Genomic DNA, 19,163 nt, shown 5'->3' with positions numbered 1-19,163 from the left:
AGCTTGCCGAAAATCTAAGCGAAGTTCCATTTACGCTGGTGGTCGAGTTTCCTTAGATCCATGCTTGGATATTTTGTTTTGAAATATAAACTGAAATCTTTCACGGCAATAGCAAAGGATTTTATTCATTTTGGAATCACAATTTAGGCAAACTTTTATAGATGCCCTAAAAATTTATGTACTTAGTTTAAAGAACTCATTTTACTTATTCAATAAATTGTTCTGATGTTTCCTCCGTGTTTTGAAAAAATACTTATTTCCGGTTTGTTGTGAGAAAAGTCCAACTTTTATTATTTTTTATTATTTTACAAGTTATGCAAAGCTACGAAGTCCATAAGACAATTGCACAAACAAAGTTTAAAAAGGTCGACTTAATTCCTTTATACTCTAACATAAATGAAGGTTATGACTCTAAACCGAACTACATACAGTTACATATATCATAAAAAAGTTGTTCAAATTATAACAAGCTCAGCTTCTTCACTATTCTCAATATATTCACTTTTGTAAGTTTCGAATAATTCACGTACAGCTTCCACAACTTTTGCGTGTATCTCTTCGATGTATGCCGAGTCCGGATTGGTAGTCCTTTTAACATCAATGGGACTGCCAACTATGGAATGAAAATTGAAAAATACACAAACATATTTACAGTTTATATTGTAAGCTTAATTTTTTTTAATTATTAAACCCTTACCCACAAACGTTACCCTCTTCTTATAAGGCAGAAAATAGTTTCCACCTCGACCTTTCAGCAACATAGGTGTGAAGTCGAAAAATGTTTTAAAAAACTTTTGTATTACTCGGAACCAAGCTTTATCGAGTAGCGTATATAAATCATTTTCACCGAAACCAAAGGATGGCACAATTGGCGAACTATAAGCAGATGCCAATAAACATTTTCAGGAAATCACAAAAATATGGACGATGACAGCTTACCCCGTTTGTATGGCCAATTTCACAAAACCCAAACGTTTTTTCAACACAATCGTATACTTTCCCGGTTGAGTTAGTAGAGCTTCTTGTTCACCGCCCACCGCCAAAGCAATCATATATGATGTAAAGCCATCTGCATTATCAGGATGTGCTGGATCATTCGACTTATTTAAATAGTATGATAATGATGGCTTGGATGATGATATATAGCCAAAACAACGCCATATTTCACGAAAAAATGGCGGCCAAAAATTAACGCTTAAAGTGGCGGCCTTCGGCCGAATACCGGGAAATAAACGCATGAAATGCGTTACTTCGAGCAGCATATTCAAGCTTATACCTACGCTGAAAGTCACAATAAATGTTGGCGATTATTTCTTAAAAGAAAAGTCGTAAAAATAGTATTGATGTTTAGGGAGAATTCATAATTTTTTGCAAAAGCGATTTCTAACCTATAAAATATTCGGTTGTTCAGTAAGTAATTTCGTTTTTTTTTATGCAATTTAAACATGATTTTTTTTTATTGTGAAAAACATTTTATGAAATTATATATCCTCTATTTTGTTTCAATAACCTTTGCCATCTTTCGGGCGAGAGATTGATTCCACGCTCATAAAACATTTTATATTTCCAGCAATAAACCGATCCTAGTGGTTCTTGCTGTCCTGATTTAAGCGGTTAGTTGTAGTTAGAATTTTCAAAAAAATAATATTTTTTTTCCATTTTCGGTAAGTGTAATGTCTTAAAAATATTCTCTGAAAATTTCACGTTGATGCGATAATTAGTTTTTGAGCTATTCGACAAATAACAAAGCGAGCTCGGGCACTTCAAAGCGCTAGTGTGAAACTTTAAACGCGTTTTTCTCAAAACTATGTTTTTTGAATCGGTGACAACTGTAACTCGATAACCGCTTAGTAGATTTTATTGAAATTTATACAGCTTTTAGAATACATAATAATCTCGGGCCTGATCGAAGGATTTTAATTTTTTTGAAAATTTCGATTTTTTAAAACCAATCAACTGTTGATTTTTTCGCAAAAATTTAGAAAAAAATTTCGTGAAATCCTTTAATTTAGAAAAAAAAAGAAAATCCTTCGATCAGACCCGAGTTTATCTATTTATAAAACTAATTTTTTCTGTCCGATTGATTTTAGATGAATCTCCAAGGACTTATGGTTGTCACCGCAAGTAGTACAAACAACTATAACTTTGGAAATTAAATTTTTGTTTTTGAAATTTTCGTGACTTGAAGTCAACACATTCTATAATAATGCCATATTACTACTTTTGTAAAATAACACGATTTAATAGCAAAAAAAAATTTCTGAAAACTCTAATTTTTTCGTGCTTCTGACTACCCCTAACCCCTTAAGATGAACGTTTTCTAATACAAAAAATTTTCTAAAGACCGAAGCTGCCAAGTCTGGTGGGTGTGGTAGTATGGTGGGTGTGGTAGCACATCCGATTCCAGCTTCAAAATTTTTTGGCGAGTCTTCAAACTTGTATGAAATCTTGCATTATCCTGCTGGAACACTAAAACATTTTCATTGATCAATTCTGAGTCTGTTTGAAATCCTATCTATCGGCCTTCGAAATGGTTTGAGCTAGTTCATCTTTTTTTAGACCATGATCTCTTGCGCTTTACAATCTTATAAACAAATGATCTTCAAAAAGGCATCACTTATTTGACGCTTGATAAGCAAGTTACAGTCGCTAATGCGACAAAGCATATTTCGTGCCGTAAGAACATGAGGAACTCATATCTGAGGTTTCGAAATTAACCCTAGACGTTTTTTATGAATGCGTACGGTCGCGTTAGACAAATTTAATCTTTCTCAATCTTTGTCAATGGCGTTCGATCAACACATCTTATCCTTACACTTCACATAATTTTCACTTTACTTGAACATCATTTTTACCCTTTTGATAGTGAAGCAGTAAGATATGTATGTCAAACTTTTTGTTTTCGATCTTTCATCTTCAATTCAATAAGAGCAGCTGTTGTCATCAAACGAAATTACTTAGTAAACAACCCCATATATTGTATATCTGATCACTTTATTGTTTCATAGATCCCGTAAAAGGTTTTTACCAATATAATATGTGCTCTGTATATATACATACAATATATGATTTACTTCCAATATACAATGTACTTACGTCAATATTCCATGTGGAAAATATGCTAGCAAGTAATTACGATTTGGTGGAATATCGGCTGTCTTCCGTATTCTTACCGGAAAGTAATCACGCATGACGCCTAAACCGCGCTCCGAACGCAATAGCAGAGGACTAAGGCACAAAAAAGAGAACAAGAAATATAAAAATAGTACAGGACTAACGCACAAAGAGGGAACAAAGAATGTAAGCGACCTAAATTATTTTTAAAATAAAAAAATTCTGTAAAGTTTGGAGAAATTTTAACCTTAAAAAAATAGTATAAAATTCTGATTTACTATATGTAAATATTTTTAGGATTAATAATTGCTGTAATGCTTGGCGGCATTCACACTTTAAAAAAATTTAATCAAATTTTGAAAAATTTTTGTATCCACTCATCCCGTAGCCGATCTCCAGAAGGACTTTCGGTAATAGGTGAACTACGATTTCGAAGATTGTTATTTAATTATATCAATTCCAAAAACCAGGGGGATACATTCCTTCGATCTTTAACTGACAAATTTATCCTAGAAGGTCGTCTAAAAGTTTCATGTCAATACGAGAAATTTTCTCACCGGCTCTGTAAGCAGCGTTTCGGGAACAACGCGTTTAAAATTTTGCAAGCCGATTACACTAAGTTAAAGAATTCTAATAAATAAGCTCATACCTCAGAAAATATTTGCCTGATCAACTTCAAATTTTCTGAGAATATTTTCAAATACAGTGAAGTTCTCATTACTGGATGGATTGAAGGATGGAGTCATGCGTAGAAATTCACGCATGAGATGAAAGATCTCTGAGCGCTATTTCCTTGGGAGTGGTCAGAAACGATTATTTTATAAATGGCTCAAGCAGCTCATGACTTCCGGTCTTAGACCTAGTATCCTCTGGGTAGCCAAAGAACATTTGTCTAAAGACGAAAAAAGACGAGAGAAGACGACCCATGCCTCTCCAGGGTTGTACGCTGGATTCGGGATCCGCCACTTAAAAAACGCCCCCAATGAAAAGGAAACAACAGCCTCGGATGAGAGAGCCCCCTTTTGAGGATGACCATGGCAAGGATCAAAGAGCGAAAAGAAAGAGCGACTGGCGCGCTGTTGTAAACTCGGCTATAACCGCGGTCTTTACGCCAATAAAAAAGAAGAAAAACTTCAATTCTATTACGGACACTCCTCATAACCGGCCATCTCTCATAACTGGACGAATTTCATGAAAACAGCGGTATAACCCCTTAAATATTTACTAAAAAAAAAAATTATTAAAAAGTTCAACCAGTAATTTCGAATTCATGGAAATGGTTCCATTTTTTAAGCTATTTTGCATACTCAAAACTTACCCGTTGCCATCGTAAGTACAGTGGTAGACGTGGTAGTTAACCAGCTCGTATATTAAATAAATAATGACCGCAGTTCTTACAAGTAAACCACCAAAGAGCTGCACATTAATATTAAAAACATAATTATTACTTTATGATCAAGACTACTCTTTACAAACACTCACAAGTCCTTTTAGCGTATAATAATAGGCAATAAAACACGAAAAGTAGTATAAAAGCATATATATTTGTATTACAATGATCCGTATCACTTCTTTAATCGTAATCATTTTGTTGGCTTTCAAAGACACTCTTCAACAAAGTATAACTTTATTAGCAGTTGTCATAATTTAAATACAAAAAGTAACTATTAGTAAAATATGTAGTCCAGATTGCGACTAGACTGTAGGAAAACTGTGTCAACACTGAATCTGCGATTACGAGATATTTGTCATTAAGCGGATGTCCAAAGCTGAAAGGAAATGGCTGAAGTGAATATGTGTCGCAGATTTATTTAAATATTATAATTACCATTAGAAATGCATTTTCATTTGAAAACAATTAAATTCGATATGCTTTGTGTAATTCTACATATGCCAAACGAAAAAAAAAATTCGCAGAAATAATAAAACAAGCGGATATATAGTAAATATATTGAATGTGCGCGGCATATGCGTTTTATAAGGCGAAAATTTGTGTTCAACCACCAATAAAGCTGTGATAAGTAAAAATATTGTTTAATTGAAATCGAGAAATATATCAAGTTGCCAGTCTCTACAGTTTTAAAGAAGCCTGGCCTAAACCCCGTTTCTGGTAGCTTTCAGTCTTATCAGCTACGTTGAATGTCTTCCAAAGGTTATTTTATCATTATACAAAAAAAAATCTTCATTGGTTTGGCAAATGTATGCATTTATGTGTGTGCAAAATAAATACGAGCACTTAGCTGTATTTTTTTTAGAGTAAACCATTTTTCAAGTTATTCTTATTATTATGGATTCTTATGGTTTAGAAACGTGCAAAGTGCGTTAATATTATTTACAGGTCATACTTGGAATTATGCAATTAATTGGTTAGACAAAGCCATAACGCGTGTTTTTAATAAAGTAATTAATTCTACGAATAATATCATTGCATACTCGGCTGGATAGTGGACATAAGCAGTTTTTTTGAGATTGAATATAAACAATTGTTTACCTTTTATTTTATTTATAGAATAAATTGTGAAAAACGTTTTTCTCCATTTTTGGAAGCTAGCCTCCAAAATTGTTATATCTACATACATACATACATATATCCCAACGTACTTCAAAATTATCAACGTTCATTTATACACAATATTATTAATTAATTCCTGGCAATGTCACAAAATAACACAGTTTTTAAAAAACAGAAAGTGGAAAGCCAAATATTAATTTTTTATCACAAATGCTAAAATATTTCCTTACAGCTGACATTTCTGCAAAAAAAACTGTCAAAACGGCTTCCTCTTTTCGACGACATACAAAAACACTTCCTAAACCAAAACAAAGGCTTCAAAACTTTCGTGTTTTTGTAGTAAATTAAATTTGTATTCAAAAACATGGGCTTCAAAACTGTTTACTGTTTTCGTTGTAAAATAAATTTAAAATACATTCAATATTGTCAAATATTTGTGCAATATTCAAAGACTTGCATACACTCTGTAAATAAAGCATTTAAACACAGGGTGTAAAAGCGTATTATATGTTCAAAACATAATTGACATTGCGTAAAATTTTATAATTAAGGTATAATTTCAACTTTCACAAAACAATAAATACAGTAATATTTTCAATTTTAAACATTTCAGTGGCTGCAAATAAGTTTCGGCAGATAACTTTTTATATTTAGATGCAACACCCTCTGTCACTTTACACTTTATTTCTAAAGCAACTATTTAATTTGTGCTTTCATACAAAATATAGCTGGCAACACTACAACTGCGCCAGTCACAAACGTCAAGTGTCAGTCATTGGATGAAAACGAAAAGTAATCGGCGGAGAAATTTAGACGGAAAAAACGAATTGTATTAATATATACAATTGTTGCAGAAAATAAAAGAAATTTTATTGCAAAAGTGTTTTTTTACTCCATATACGGTAGATATTTTAGTAAATAAGCAGCGTAGAGATAATGTACGCGTAGTGAAAAGTGTTTAACTGGTAAGGAGCTTGGTCAATTGATTATATGGGACAACTTTGGAAAATTGTGTGTGTTTTGCAAGTCCGATGTATACGTACAAAAGTGTGCAAAAAGCCTGGTGACCAGTCAGGTAACAAATGCAAGTATAGTCTTAATTTCGTCGTCGCTAGGCTATCCACGTAACTTGCTAATCAGAAACCATATTTCATCCCAATTAGAAAACGTTGAGTTGGATTTTAAATGCATTGATATCAGCAAATATTAATTTTTTTTATGTAAATGTTCAAATGAAAATATTCTTGGGTTTGTGCGCAACTTCCGGTGCGGTAATAAAGCAAAATATTTAACAAGTGGCGTGAATTGTTGCTCTATTCATATTTGTATTGTGCACCTTTTCAATAAAGTTACAATGCAAGCGGTGGTACTGGCAGATTGCTGTTTAAAAAGTCAGTAGTCGCGTGTATGGAGAAAACAAGTTTACCTGTGTATATGCAGTTTCGCCTTGTAAACGGCAAAATAAATATAATCATGCTACTGTTGGACTGTAAAGATATAGAAATATTGTGATTACATGTGCGCAAAGATTCGAATAAGAGAAGAACGAAGAACGGCTTGGAATAGCTGCAAATATTAATATCAAAATATATTGGATTGTATAAGGTAAGTGTTGCATTGTTGTTTGTTGATTACATGTTATTGCTTTTTCATGTATAAGAAACATTTTTTCTTAAAGAAATATGTATGTATATTTAAAGATTTTTAAACCCGATAATATATGTGTGCACATATGTATATACATATGTATGCAGTGAACGCTAAATACACAATTTAAGTTGAAGCTCAGAAGAAAAACTTTATAAAATTCCACTTCACATGTTTTGTCAAAAATGTTTTTAAAAATTTTACCTATATATGTATACCATACATACATATGTATGTATGTAAGTATAATAATAGCGTTAGCGATTATTTAATTTTTCGATTATCAAACAAGTATGTAATCAATTTGAAGTCCGGCTAATAATGTACTACATACATTTATATATAGGTAGATATCGCATGAACCACAACAAACCGGTTAATCGGCATTACACAGATTTTTGTTAATATTGTAGTTGTAATTTCTTTTAGTGTTATTAAATCTTATTCTACTGTTTGGTTTACTCTGTCTTTCGAAGCCTTGGCTTTGTATGATGAATTGCTATACTAGCCTTCGACATATAACCACAATTATACAAGTTACAATACTTATTTCTGTGTACATGTATTTTCTTATCGTTAAATATTCCTTTGTATTGTACATTTCTGGAAAAAAAATAAATAAATGCGGGCCTGAAAATTTTAACATAATGTACGTATAGCAAACACACATTTTTTTTTTTAATTTTCACAAAACTTCACTTTTTTAATATAAATATACATTGACGTGATTGTTATTTTACCTCACCTTGAAATTGTAGCGCTACTGGTTCGAAAGATAACCAAGGGTGGCATCTTGTCTTATCTACCTTCTTGTTAAGTATAGTACATGCCTTTTAAATATTCGTAACTGGTGGGCATAAAATAAACAAAATTCCTTCATATCCCTAAAAAGCACTTTGCGACATGCGATATACAATAAAATAGCCAGCATCAGCACGCTAAACCATTCCTTCTGCTTACTTACAAACATACGCCATATACTTATGGGTAGTTACCAGTGCAGCAACATGTTGTTGCTGGCTTTGCCACCATTGGTAGCAAGTACAAAAAAGGCTATTGCCTGATATAAGTAAACAATGCAATGCCACCGCAACTAGAATGCTGTCGAACTGGCTCTTTGCAAGGTTAGCATCAGTAATTTATGTTGGATGCACCTGAACTGGATGCAGTATTCCAGTTACCATGTTATTACTTACATATGCAGACGTACCACACACGCAAAAGCACGCCGCTTTGCTTTTTTGCAGGTTGGGCGGTGATTATTTTACTATTCTTTAAGAAATAATATTTTTGATTAAAATATTCTTTATTCTTAATAAGTAAAACTTCCATGTCGTCTATACACATATGTACATATGTATGTATGTACATATATGTGATGAAGAATCTTGTTATTTATTTTTCTTAAAATTTTTATCGTATTTGAAAAGCACATACATATGTATTCATATATGTATGTCTGTATATTTTGCCATTCGGCTGCACCACAGCTATTATACCTTTCACAGGTGAGTTTCTTATATTATAAAAGCATATAAAATAGTCTTTTATCCTGATTTGTGTTGTTGTTGTTGTAGCACATAAAATATTCCTGAAGTAATTTCGAGGAACGGTGCTGAGTTGACAATCCATGGGCCGGATAAACGTCCGGGTCCGTTTCGGTTACTTAGACCCGACTGTCGTGGGAATGTTTGGGTCGGTCAGTTTGTGGCGATGCCCTATACAATAATCGTCTCCGAATTTCGTGAATACAGTTTCTTGGGGAGTAAAGAAAATGTTCATAATTCAGATCAATATCTCAAAAACCTGAAGAGGCAAGACTAGGCACAGAAAGACGAACATGGCAAAATCGATTCAAAGCATATCATTAATCATTTATATATGTATATGTATGTATGTATGTACCTATATTTTGTATAGGGTCTTCGATATATCTTTCTTCTTTTCTTCAGTATGTACAGAACTTGTAATTTTCGCATCTACACTAAAACTGTATTTCATCTTAAAATCACTTATTTGTCAGTTTTTTTAACCCTTCCATTGATTTTATTTTTTGTAATATTTTTTTTTTTTACCGCAAAGCGGCACTAACAAAGTTTCTATGACAATTCACATCATCGCGTCTTTTTACGCCAATCCCACTTGACACTTTTCCGGCTTTCCAAGCACATAGCCTAATATAGACACACACACACACACACATACACGCCCGTCCGTCGTACCGCACACCGCACACAAAAAAAGTGCCGCATTTCAAGCATAAAAAATGTTGATGACTTTCGAATGATGCTGTCGGACACATGCTCAACCGACACCAAATGACCAAACAATGAACCAACCGACCAGTCAACCAAGTAATCGTCCCACCGACTGAGTTGTTTTCATGGTGCATCTGGCTTTAACGAATGTTACATTTCACGGTGGCTTTTCTAGCTGAAAGATTTTTAGTCTTTTTTCTTCTTATTTTTTTATTTTTTTTTGTACAAAATAGATATTTATCACTGAAGCATACATTTTCAGATTTTACAGTACTATTTTAATGTTGTCATCAACATCTCCGTTCTGCACAGGAAATGCTTCCCATTTGCTCTGTGCTTGTGCTTGTGCTTCTTCTATCTATCTATCTATTTTCTCTTTATTTTTATGCTTTGTTGCCAAAACTTTGTATGCTTGTGGTGCTAGCTGGTGTTTTTGTTGGTGTTGTAAGTGGTGTTGGCAGTGCAAGCGGGGTAAGCAGCGTTATGCACCGTCATTGCGGACAAGCTCGGGCAACCAAGTGAACATGGACACTTGTACGCTCTGTCAAATGCTGCAAGTGTTGGTGCTGTTCTAAGCTTGAAAACTTAACGCTGGGCAAGAGCAATGTCATCGAAGTTGAGTACGTACAAGTGGCAGCACTTTTTAATATTTATAGTTTTTTCTATGATTTGCTTTCATTGTTGAGCAACCGGCAATTGTCAGTCACTTGTTGGTTACCACATTGTTCTGTTCTCACTCCCCTTGACGCGCCTTAACTGCTATTTGATTTTGAGTTGTAACAATATTATTTCTTTTTTTTAATTTATCTGCTTTTTTAAGTGAAAATTCCTTTAGTTTATTTTCTTCATTAAATTTCCATTACAAAGCGTACTCTTCATCGCCACTTGTTGTTTATTTTCGATTTTAATTTCCATCGCAGCATATCAATTTTGCTCCTACTGTCAAGTCGTCATGCGATTTTCTGTTGTTGTTGCTATTTTCTGATTTCCAATTTTAAATAGAATTCTCGCTGCTTTGACTAATGCTTTCGAAATGTGCGCTTGTGTTGCTTTTTATTTCACTTCAATCGTGCTTGCATTGCCAACATGCGCGCTGTCTTCATTCATGGCGCTCAAATTCCTCTAATGCACCTCCTCGCCGTTCTTTTGAACATATCTACATTCATTTATGCGCATGTGAGTTGTCTTCATGTGTCCCACATTCTTGTTGATTTCGATTTATTTAATCATAACGGCATACAATTTCGAGTAAAATTTTGAAATCTCTCGTACTTATACGTACATACATACATATGTACATATGTATGTGTATGTAGTAACACTAGCTTACAAAAAAAATATATAATACCCTTCACAGGTGCATTTCTTGTTGCATAAAATGGTATAAACATATATTTATCTGGAATTTTGACCGATTAGTTTGTATGTCAGCTATAGGTTATAGTAGTCCGATTCAAAAAATACAAGGTTTGTCCGGAAAGTAACAGGACTGAGTCGATTAAAAAAAATATTGAACCAATCGTTACAATTTTTAAAAACTTCCAAAATAGCCTCATTCTGCGTCGATGCAGCGCTGCCAACGCGATTTCCAAGTATTGAAGGCGTTACGGAAGGTATTCTCCGAGTTGTATGCTGCTTTTGATCCTCTCTCAAAATGCTTGCCTTTCATCGGCTATTTCGGGCAATAAAATAAAAAAAAGTCCGGGGGGTCATATCTGCGATGTCTTGTCGGACCCGATTGAACCGTCGTTTGAGTATGTTGAAGACATCCACGTAAAACTTGGCGTTGACAAATTCATGGTGGACGTTGCCTTTGATGTCAAAAAAGACAATCAGCATTGTTTTCACTTTGGATTTGCTCATTCCTTCGGTCTTCATCAGCGACCTCTTTCCGGCACTCTAAAGGACTGGTGCCACCGAAACTCCCCACTTCTTGCTAAAGGAACATCTGGGTAGCCTGCTTGATCATATCAAACGTCTCCGTCGCAGATTTACGAAGTTTCACACAAAATTTAATCGCGTACCTCTGCTCTAACGAACGCTGTTTTTTTCGGCTTGCACCAACCACAGAAACACGTCGCGCGTAAATGTTTCTCCTGACCCTCCATGTGCTCGGAGACAACTGACCAGTCGCTCGTTCGTTAGCTAGGAACGCCCTCTACCTAATACAGTCGGTGCTCCCACGGTCCGAAAATCAGTCCTATTACTTTCCGGGCAAACCCTGTAACTTGCTTTCGGCAAAAATCTATTCCAAGTTTTTTTAAATATCTTAAATAAAACAGTTTTCCATACAAGACACGATTGCGATCGGACAGCTTGTATGGCAGCTATATGCTATAGTGGTTCGACATCGGCAGTTCCGACAAATGATCATCTTCTTGGAGACATAAGCACGTGTGCGAAATTTCAGATTGATATCTCAAAAAATGAAGAACTATTTCGCAGACAGTCATGTTTAAAACGACTCAGCTCGTTGAATCATAGAGTTTAAAATCGAGGCGTTAGAAAAGTTAAATATTTCGAAGTTGAAATGTTTAACGTTTTCGTTTTCTATTGAGCCAGAGCCGTCCTAACAGTTCTTTTTGGCAAAAAACTTAAATTCTTCATACGCGAACTCAAAAAAGATTTCTTAATACTGCAATATTAACTAAAAAAACTTAAAATCTCCAACCATAGAAAACTTAGCAACATCAATCCTACAATCTCATAAAGCAACTCTGAATTTCACACTGTGTTGTCACCTATTGAGCCCGAAAGTGCCATTATTTTTTCCGATTTCAAAAGCTTACGCTAAACTGTAGCTTCTATACTTCAATAATCTGCTTGAGTACTTAGTTTATTGGAATTGCGATCAATTGATTATCTGCCTTCCTACAGTGATAACCTTTTGTTCTATATAATTTACAATTAAAAACCCAGAAAAGCACAGATTAAATATGAAACATAAACATGACAACTGTAATTCAAAATAATAGAACTTACATACATACATTAAAATTGAAAATTCATACAATATACAATGTATGATAATATGAGTAAATACTCCGATTTTCACGTTCAAGGTCACAGCGGCGGCCTTCGCCAACATTTCGACATTAGTCATTCATATTTCCACTTTAAACAAAGAAATGACTCTCTCAAAACATTCTTCTTCAAACCATTGGCGAAAGCAGCATCTCCAAGCGCTTAAGCTCAGCGTCTTCACCAGTCTCTTGTTCTTCTAACACAAATATTTGCAGATAAACTTAAATACAGCGCTTCGATTGGTGTTCGGGCGCATCTTTCGGCCGTTGGTTGTTGATATTAGAGATTTTGTTTTGCTTTCTATCCACGCTTAGGCGCTTTTATGTACTTTTTACAGCTAATGCTAGTGTAATTATTCAAAAGTCAGCAGTGAAATTAGTAGTTTATGTGGTCTTTAAAGTTAAATGCGCAATTAATGTAAATTAATTTTGATCCTAAATGAGATGTTGTCAGTTATTAGTTTCCAAAGAAATTGTGTTTTTATATGCAACCTATTTGTAGAAAGAATTTATCTTTGCTGCTCCTGATTTCTATCTTTTTTAGCTTCAGAGAAATTTTTCTCCCTAAATTTTTTTCATGGTATTATTAATATTTTCGATATCTCGTCATAATAATTGTTAGCGTGCTTATAGAATATGTCTACATTTATACATATTAATTTCCCACACAACCCATCCCACTGTCCTTTAAGAATTATTATTTCTATTTTATCGACTCTGATAACAAAGTTATTGAATTTGCGTTCAAAATGACATTTGCTCCATTTATAGTTGGGCACATTCTTAATAAATTTGAAAAGTAACTAGATATACTTTAGTAGGCACTCTTAATTAAAACTTATCTCAACTAAATTACCTTTATCTACTCATTATGCTCTACTCATTATATTCTTTATTAAAATCAGAACTAATATACATAGTCGGAAGATATGTTAGAAACCAATTTCCTAACCTCATATGTAGGGGTATATATGCATGTATGTACGTCTGAATTTAGGTGTGCTTAGGTAAAGATAACTTTTATCTATGTGGTACAAAACAATAATCCAAAATTAGCTCACATCATTTTTATTGCTTTTTGTGAACCGTAATAAGAACTTAAGTCTGAGCAAAAGCCCATATTCAATTATATTTATGCAAATGGGTTTCTTCTCGCTTTTATTTAATGACCACAAATTTGTGTCGTCAACTTATTGTGTTGCTAATTGTAAAGAATTACAAGATTGTGCTTATATGACTGACGACCCACATATTAAATTGAATGGCTTTGACTAAGTGCCGGAATTGCATGGGTAAATATTTACTAGAAGTTATTGACGGGAGAACGCAACAACTATTTATTTGCATTCGTCATAAATTATATTAATTGTTGCTACTTGTAGCTTTTAGTTTCCAGCATTATTAATGAATTTAATTTTTTACTTTTTATCAGAACTTTAATATTTTACATAATTTTCTTTGAAAAATTTAGTTTTCGCTTGATGAAACAGCCAAAAAGGACATTCCCACTAAATTTAATAGCATCTCTTACATGAAAAAAAAAATTTACTGTTAAATAATCAGTCGGTTTGAAAACGACGTTAAAAATCTCTTTTGAGCAGAGAACAATATCTGATTTTAAAAAGTAATATCTTATATGCCTATGGTCTCTAAAGTTATTTGCCCTTTGGCTAATGCTGCCATTGAATCTGACATTACGAAAAAAATTGCATATTCGCTATCGGAGGGTTTGAATAGTTTTGGTCTGACTTAGAGACACTTTTTGGTCATAACTCACAACCTCAAAGGCACTATTCATCAAATGTTTTTTTCATCTTGATATGTATCTTGAAAAGTGAAGGAATCAGAAGATATTTAAAACTATGTTGTATGGCGCGGCCTTTGTCTGTTTCGCCCATTTTCGCACTGAACCGTAGAAATGTTACAATAATGTTGCCTAACAAATTTGGTTGAAATCGGTCGGGTGGGTTACGAGATTGTAAGTGGAAACCGTGCCACGTCCATCGTCTAAATTTAACACCGGCTCCTATAAAGCCCTCTCGTACCATCTCGTGTGCAAATTTATTATAGATATATCCGACTTTTGGTGGTTTTTAACAAAACGGTTATATGGGGAGTGGGCGCAGTTATAAACCGAAGTCACCCATTTCAACAGGGTGGATAGGGATACCGAACAGATTTACTCTGAGCGGAATTGTTGCTATGGCTTGAATGGTTTAGCATATATGGTGCCACACCGACTTCAAAAAAATTGCAACCAATGATACCCTTCCCTAATGAAATTCGTTGCACTAAAACTAGTGGAACTTAGTTATGTCGCTTTAAATTTTTTCGATTAATGTCGTCTTGTGGGCGTGGCAAAGGTCCGATTACACCCATCTGAAATACCAACCCTCTTTGGAAGGGAACATGTGTACCAAATTTCATCAAGATATCTCAATTTTTACTCAATTTATCGCTTCTAACGGTCGGACAGACAGACAACCACTCGGAATTCAAATATAAAAAAAAACTGTTTTTTTTTTCTAAATTTCCTTTAAGTCAAATAATAACAATTGTACCCAAACAATTATCATTTAATTTTCATAGCGATTTATTACAATTCTCTTCAAGTCAAATTGGCAACTTATTGTAAGCATTCAAAATTGTGCTCGAAGCTCTTGTCGTCGGAATTATACTATTGTGAATTTAGTTTCACTGAGTTTGTCATAAAAGGTGGGTCTCTCATCCGAGGCCGTTTTGTTCTTTTTATTGCGGTTGTTTTTTACGTGGCGGGTCCCAAACCTAGCGCACAACCCTGGGAAGGGGATATTTCCCTTCTCACTTTAGCTCGCCTTCAAACTAATGTGTTTTGGCTACCCAAAGGATACTTGGTCTAAGACCGGAAGACCTGAGCTGCTTGAACCATATGTAAAATAATCGTTTCTGGTCACTCCTAAGTGAATATCGATCAGAAAACTGTCCTCACTTGCGTGAACTTCTACACATGTCTCCATCCTTTTATATATATTTACATCCTTATTATTAGCTCTAATCTTCACATTTAAATTATATTATTTCCTTAGCACAATAAATAGCTATGTACATAAACGCTTCGCTAAGATTACACACAACACACTTTGCCCAAAATCCTCATCTTAATTCATTCAATATACTAATTCTAAGCACACATACAATCTTTGTGCGCTTCTAATTATCAAAGCAAATGATTTGTACGATTTACAAAGCATTTAGCTGGCAAATTGCAAATCTACGAAAAGTCCAACATACACACATACTCTACTATTTGCCGAAATCAGCATTTTCGCCATTTTTCTTCCACTGCATTGCAGCTGAAAACACATAGATTATGGCGCAAAATTGAATTTATGGCCAACTTGGCTGTGGGAATAATTAAATTGTATGCAGGCAATTTAACCATTTAGTTGTGAGAGCAAAACAGTGTTCAACTGAAATACGACGATGTTGCCCATTTCCGACATTAACTAAAATTACGATCTACATACCTATAAATATCTATCGTGTATATCTATATGCAACAGAGTAAGTACCGTTGTACAAACTCTGTGTAGATGATATCGATAACATGCGCCAAACTAAATGTGCCAACACAGATAAGTTTTGTTTAATAATAGCTAGTGGTGTCAGCAACATTTCTCTAATCATTTTAAGTGAATGCCTACGAGCTTGGGAAGTTGCAGAAGCGTTCCATTTATACCTGCATACATATTTCGAATATGGACGGTACAGTAAGCGTGAATATTATGCGATTGCTTTAAATACACTTATTGAACGAATTATATTCGCTGTGAATGATGCTTAAAATTTTTCTTTTCCGTGCCTTCAACGAGGGCTTTCAAAAATGATTTAGAAATGAAAATGAATAATGACAGTTATTAATTAATTTTCTCATTTCTCTAATATTCCAACTAGAAGTGCTTTATGTCGAATAGAATAGTTTTTAGAGGTTGTTGTCGCTCTGGCGAATGTCGAAATAGCTGGAACTTTGATTTTCAAATTGGTCAACCAAATTCATTTCTCAGTCCTTTTTCTTTTATTCGACTTTTCAGCCCTATTGCGTTGCGGTCTGACGTAATAAAGACTATCAAAGGCCTCTGCTTCTTCTACTTCGTTACTCCAGCGAAGACACGGTCTACTTCTATGATTATTACCACCGACTCTCGCATCGAATCTTGCGAAGGACTTTTCTCTCGAACACTCTGATTATTGGAGTACTTTTTATCATCGTCCATGCTTCAGATCTATTAGCGACTTGCCGAATATTAGTTTAGTTTGTCGAGAGAGAGTTATACATCCTAATTGTGGTCTACTTCTCCTTCTTCTTTATTAGCGTAGACACTGTTCATTCATTCATCGTCCATGCCTCTGCACCATAAAGCAGGACTGGGATGATGAGAGACTTATAGAGTTTGGTCTTTGTTCGTCGTGAGAGGACTTTACTTCTCAATTGCCTACTCAGTCCGATGTAGCACCTGTTGGCAAGAGTTATTCTGCGTCGTGTATCGAACGGCTCGGAGAGACCCTTCCCAATCGTGCCGGAGCTTTTGGTATTGCTCAGCGTCAGTTTACACAGTCGTATTAGTTTAACGGAAATAAAAATTCAGACTTAGCGGCATAAAGGCAGCTCCTTTCGTGCTGCCAAAACAGCTATGAAATTGTTGCCTACTGAGCTCATAAAATTGGTATTCGCAGTTGTTATCCTTGGATGGATCTCCAGGCTGGCATCATTATTGGATTTCCAGGATGGCGGTATAAAGATAAACAAAGTCCTCCTAGCTCCTAAATAGTAATTCGAATACCACGTTTATATACGAATATTATTTTGAGATACTGTGCCATATAGAGTAACACATATAAAACTATTTAGTGCGGCACTCATTACAGCTCCCTTGACAACAATTAAATCGAATGCGTGCATTTAGTTGGCATATCTAAAGGAGATATTTAATTACATATATTTGGCTGTGTGTAGAAAATATTCAATATTTATTTCGCATATCTTGTTGCCAATTTACGATGCCGCCTACCATGGGAAACAGACATACACACACACACGCCCCGGTGTTTACACTTGTATAAACATATACACACATTTCGCAATTGGCTGACGCCAATGGCCTTTACCGGCTGCAACATGCTTTGTCAATTTTAATTTACTGCAGTAAATATGTATATATGTACATATGTATGTATGTAGATGAGTGTGTGGGAGAGTTGAATGAACATGCACACGTGGCTTGTTCACACATTGGCCTTAATTGTTGGCGGAAATCTGTCGATGCACCTTACTTCACATACCATATATACACGTATGTATGTGTAAATACTCATTCACTAAGCCTTACTATCAAATTCAGTCTCCATGAGTGCATAAATATACAACTAAGAACCTACCATATATTGCATGTACATGTATACATACATATTTGCAGGAATAATTGTGTAATAAGAACATAACTTCCACATATGTACATACATACCTACCCACATAGATATGTAGATACCTGGTAAGTGTAAAACAGCTGTCAGTAGATACAGCAACCAGCTGCTCTGCATCTAAATTACTGCACAAATCCTCTGCTGACTGACTGCCAGTGTCATCTCTACATGGTAAGGTGTATGTATGTATGTAAAGTGGTGCAAGAGATGTGCGAAATTTATGCATAAACGTACGTGCATGTATTGTAAATTCTCTTTGTAGTGTAAATTTTTTTCCAAGCCGTTTTGGACCAAACCAGAGACTGCAAAATTCTGCCTGCCACCACCCACAAACCCAACGTGCTGAACGCAAAAACACCGAGTACCACATAGTCGCACTCTAACTCACACTTCAGTAGAAATGCTTTGAATACCATTATAGGTATTCGTAGCAACAGTCACAAATACAACTACACCTATGGTTATGCATATAAAGGGTGTTTTTTTTACGAAGAATGGAATTAAGTTGTTGTGTTTGTTATTGCTGTCGTGGCAGAAAAGATTCCTGTAGTTAATTTGAAGAACCCTGCCGAGTTGAAAGTCTTTGGCTGGAAAAGACCCGGGTTTGTACCGGTTATCTGGACCCGATCAGCCGAAGAACGGAATACCGACTTCATTTTTAGTTCCTTAGATAAATTGGAAGAATCCTGCCGAATTGAAAGTCTTTGGTTGGATAAAAATCCGGGTTTGTACCGGTTATCTAGACACGGCTGTCTGAAGAACAGAATGTCGACTCCATTTTTAGTTCCTTAGGTAAATTTGAAGTATTCTGTCGAGTTGAAAGTCTTTGGTTGGATAAAAATCCGGGTTTGTACCGATTACCTAGACCCGTTTGTCTGAAGAACGGAATGTCAACTCCATTTTTATTTCCTTAGATAAATTTGAAGAATCCTGTCGAGTTGAAAGTCTTTGGTTGGATAAAAATCCGGGTTTGTACCGGTTATCTAAACCCGACTATCTGAAGAACGGAATGTCGATTCCATTTTTAGTTCCTTAGGTAAATTTGAAGTATTCTGTCGAGTTGAAAATCTTTGGTTGGATAAAAATTTCGGGTATATGCACATTATTTTGATGTACTTAAATCTCATAAACTAAGCAAAAGTTCCCGAA

At 34.8% G+C, this 19,163-nt stretch overlaps 2 protein-coding genes across 8 annotated transcripts in view; one reads left to right on the top strand and one right to left on the bottom strand.

Moving 5' to 3' along the window:
• Positions 1-253: 253 nt before the first annotated feature.
• Positions 254-5,886, bottom strand: LOC126753854 (diacylglycerol O-acyltransferase 2-like). 3 transcript variants are annotated; one of them, XM_050465583.1, is made up of 7 exons: positions 5,606-5,886; positions 4,597-4,883; positions 4,433-4,530; positions 3,097-3,228; positions 940-1,281; positions 698-876; positions 254-613 (listed from the first exon to the last, which is right to left on the bottom strand). In XM_050465583.1, exons 2-7 carry the CDS (start codon positions 4,699-4,701, stop codon positions 456-458), a joined length of 1,014 nt encoding a protein of 337 aa, XP_050321540.1. In that variant the 5' UTR covers positions 4,702-4,883; positions 5,606-5,886; the 3' UTR covers positions 254-455. The 3 variants fall into 3 exon arrangements, with proteins under 3 accessions (XP_050321540.1, XP_050321542.1, XP_050321541.1); XM_050465585.1 differs by having other exon boundaries at positions 5,716-5,886; XM_050465584.1 differs by lacking the exon at positions 5,606-5,886 and adding an exon at positions 4,943-5,254.
• A 468-nt stretch (positions 5,887-6,354) lies between these two features.
• The window catches only part of LOC126752257 (polypeptide N-acetylgalactosaminyltransferase 5), a 69,107-nt gene continuing 56,298 nt past the window's right edge, over positions 6,355-19,163 (top strand). Inside the window, exon 1 of one of the 5 annotated variants that reach the window (XM_050462938.1) lies at positions 6,355-7,231. The gene's annotated coding sequence lies outside the window, so the exon portion shown is untranslated. The remainder of the gene's footprint in view (positions 7,232-19,163) is intronic. The other 4 variants (XM_050462942.1, XM_050462940.1, XM_050462941.1 and 1 more) reach the window with 4 other exon arrangements.

This window comes from Bactrocera neohumeralis, chromosome 3 (assembly GCF_024586455.1).
Source record: "Bactrocera neohumeralis isolate Rockhampton chromosome 3, APGP_CSIRO_Bneo_wtdbg2-racon-allhic-juicebox.fasta_v2, whole genome shotgun sequence".
Classification (NCBI taxonomy): domain Eukaryota; kingdom Metazoa; phylum Arthropoda; class Insecta; order Diptera; family Tephritidae; genus Bactrocera; species Bactrocera neohumeralis.
This window is presented reverse-complemented; position numbering and strand designations above follow the sequence as displayed.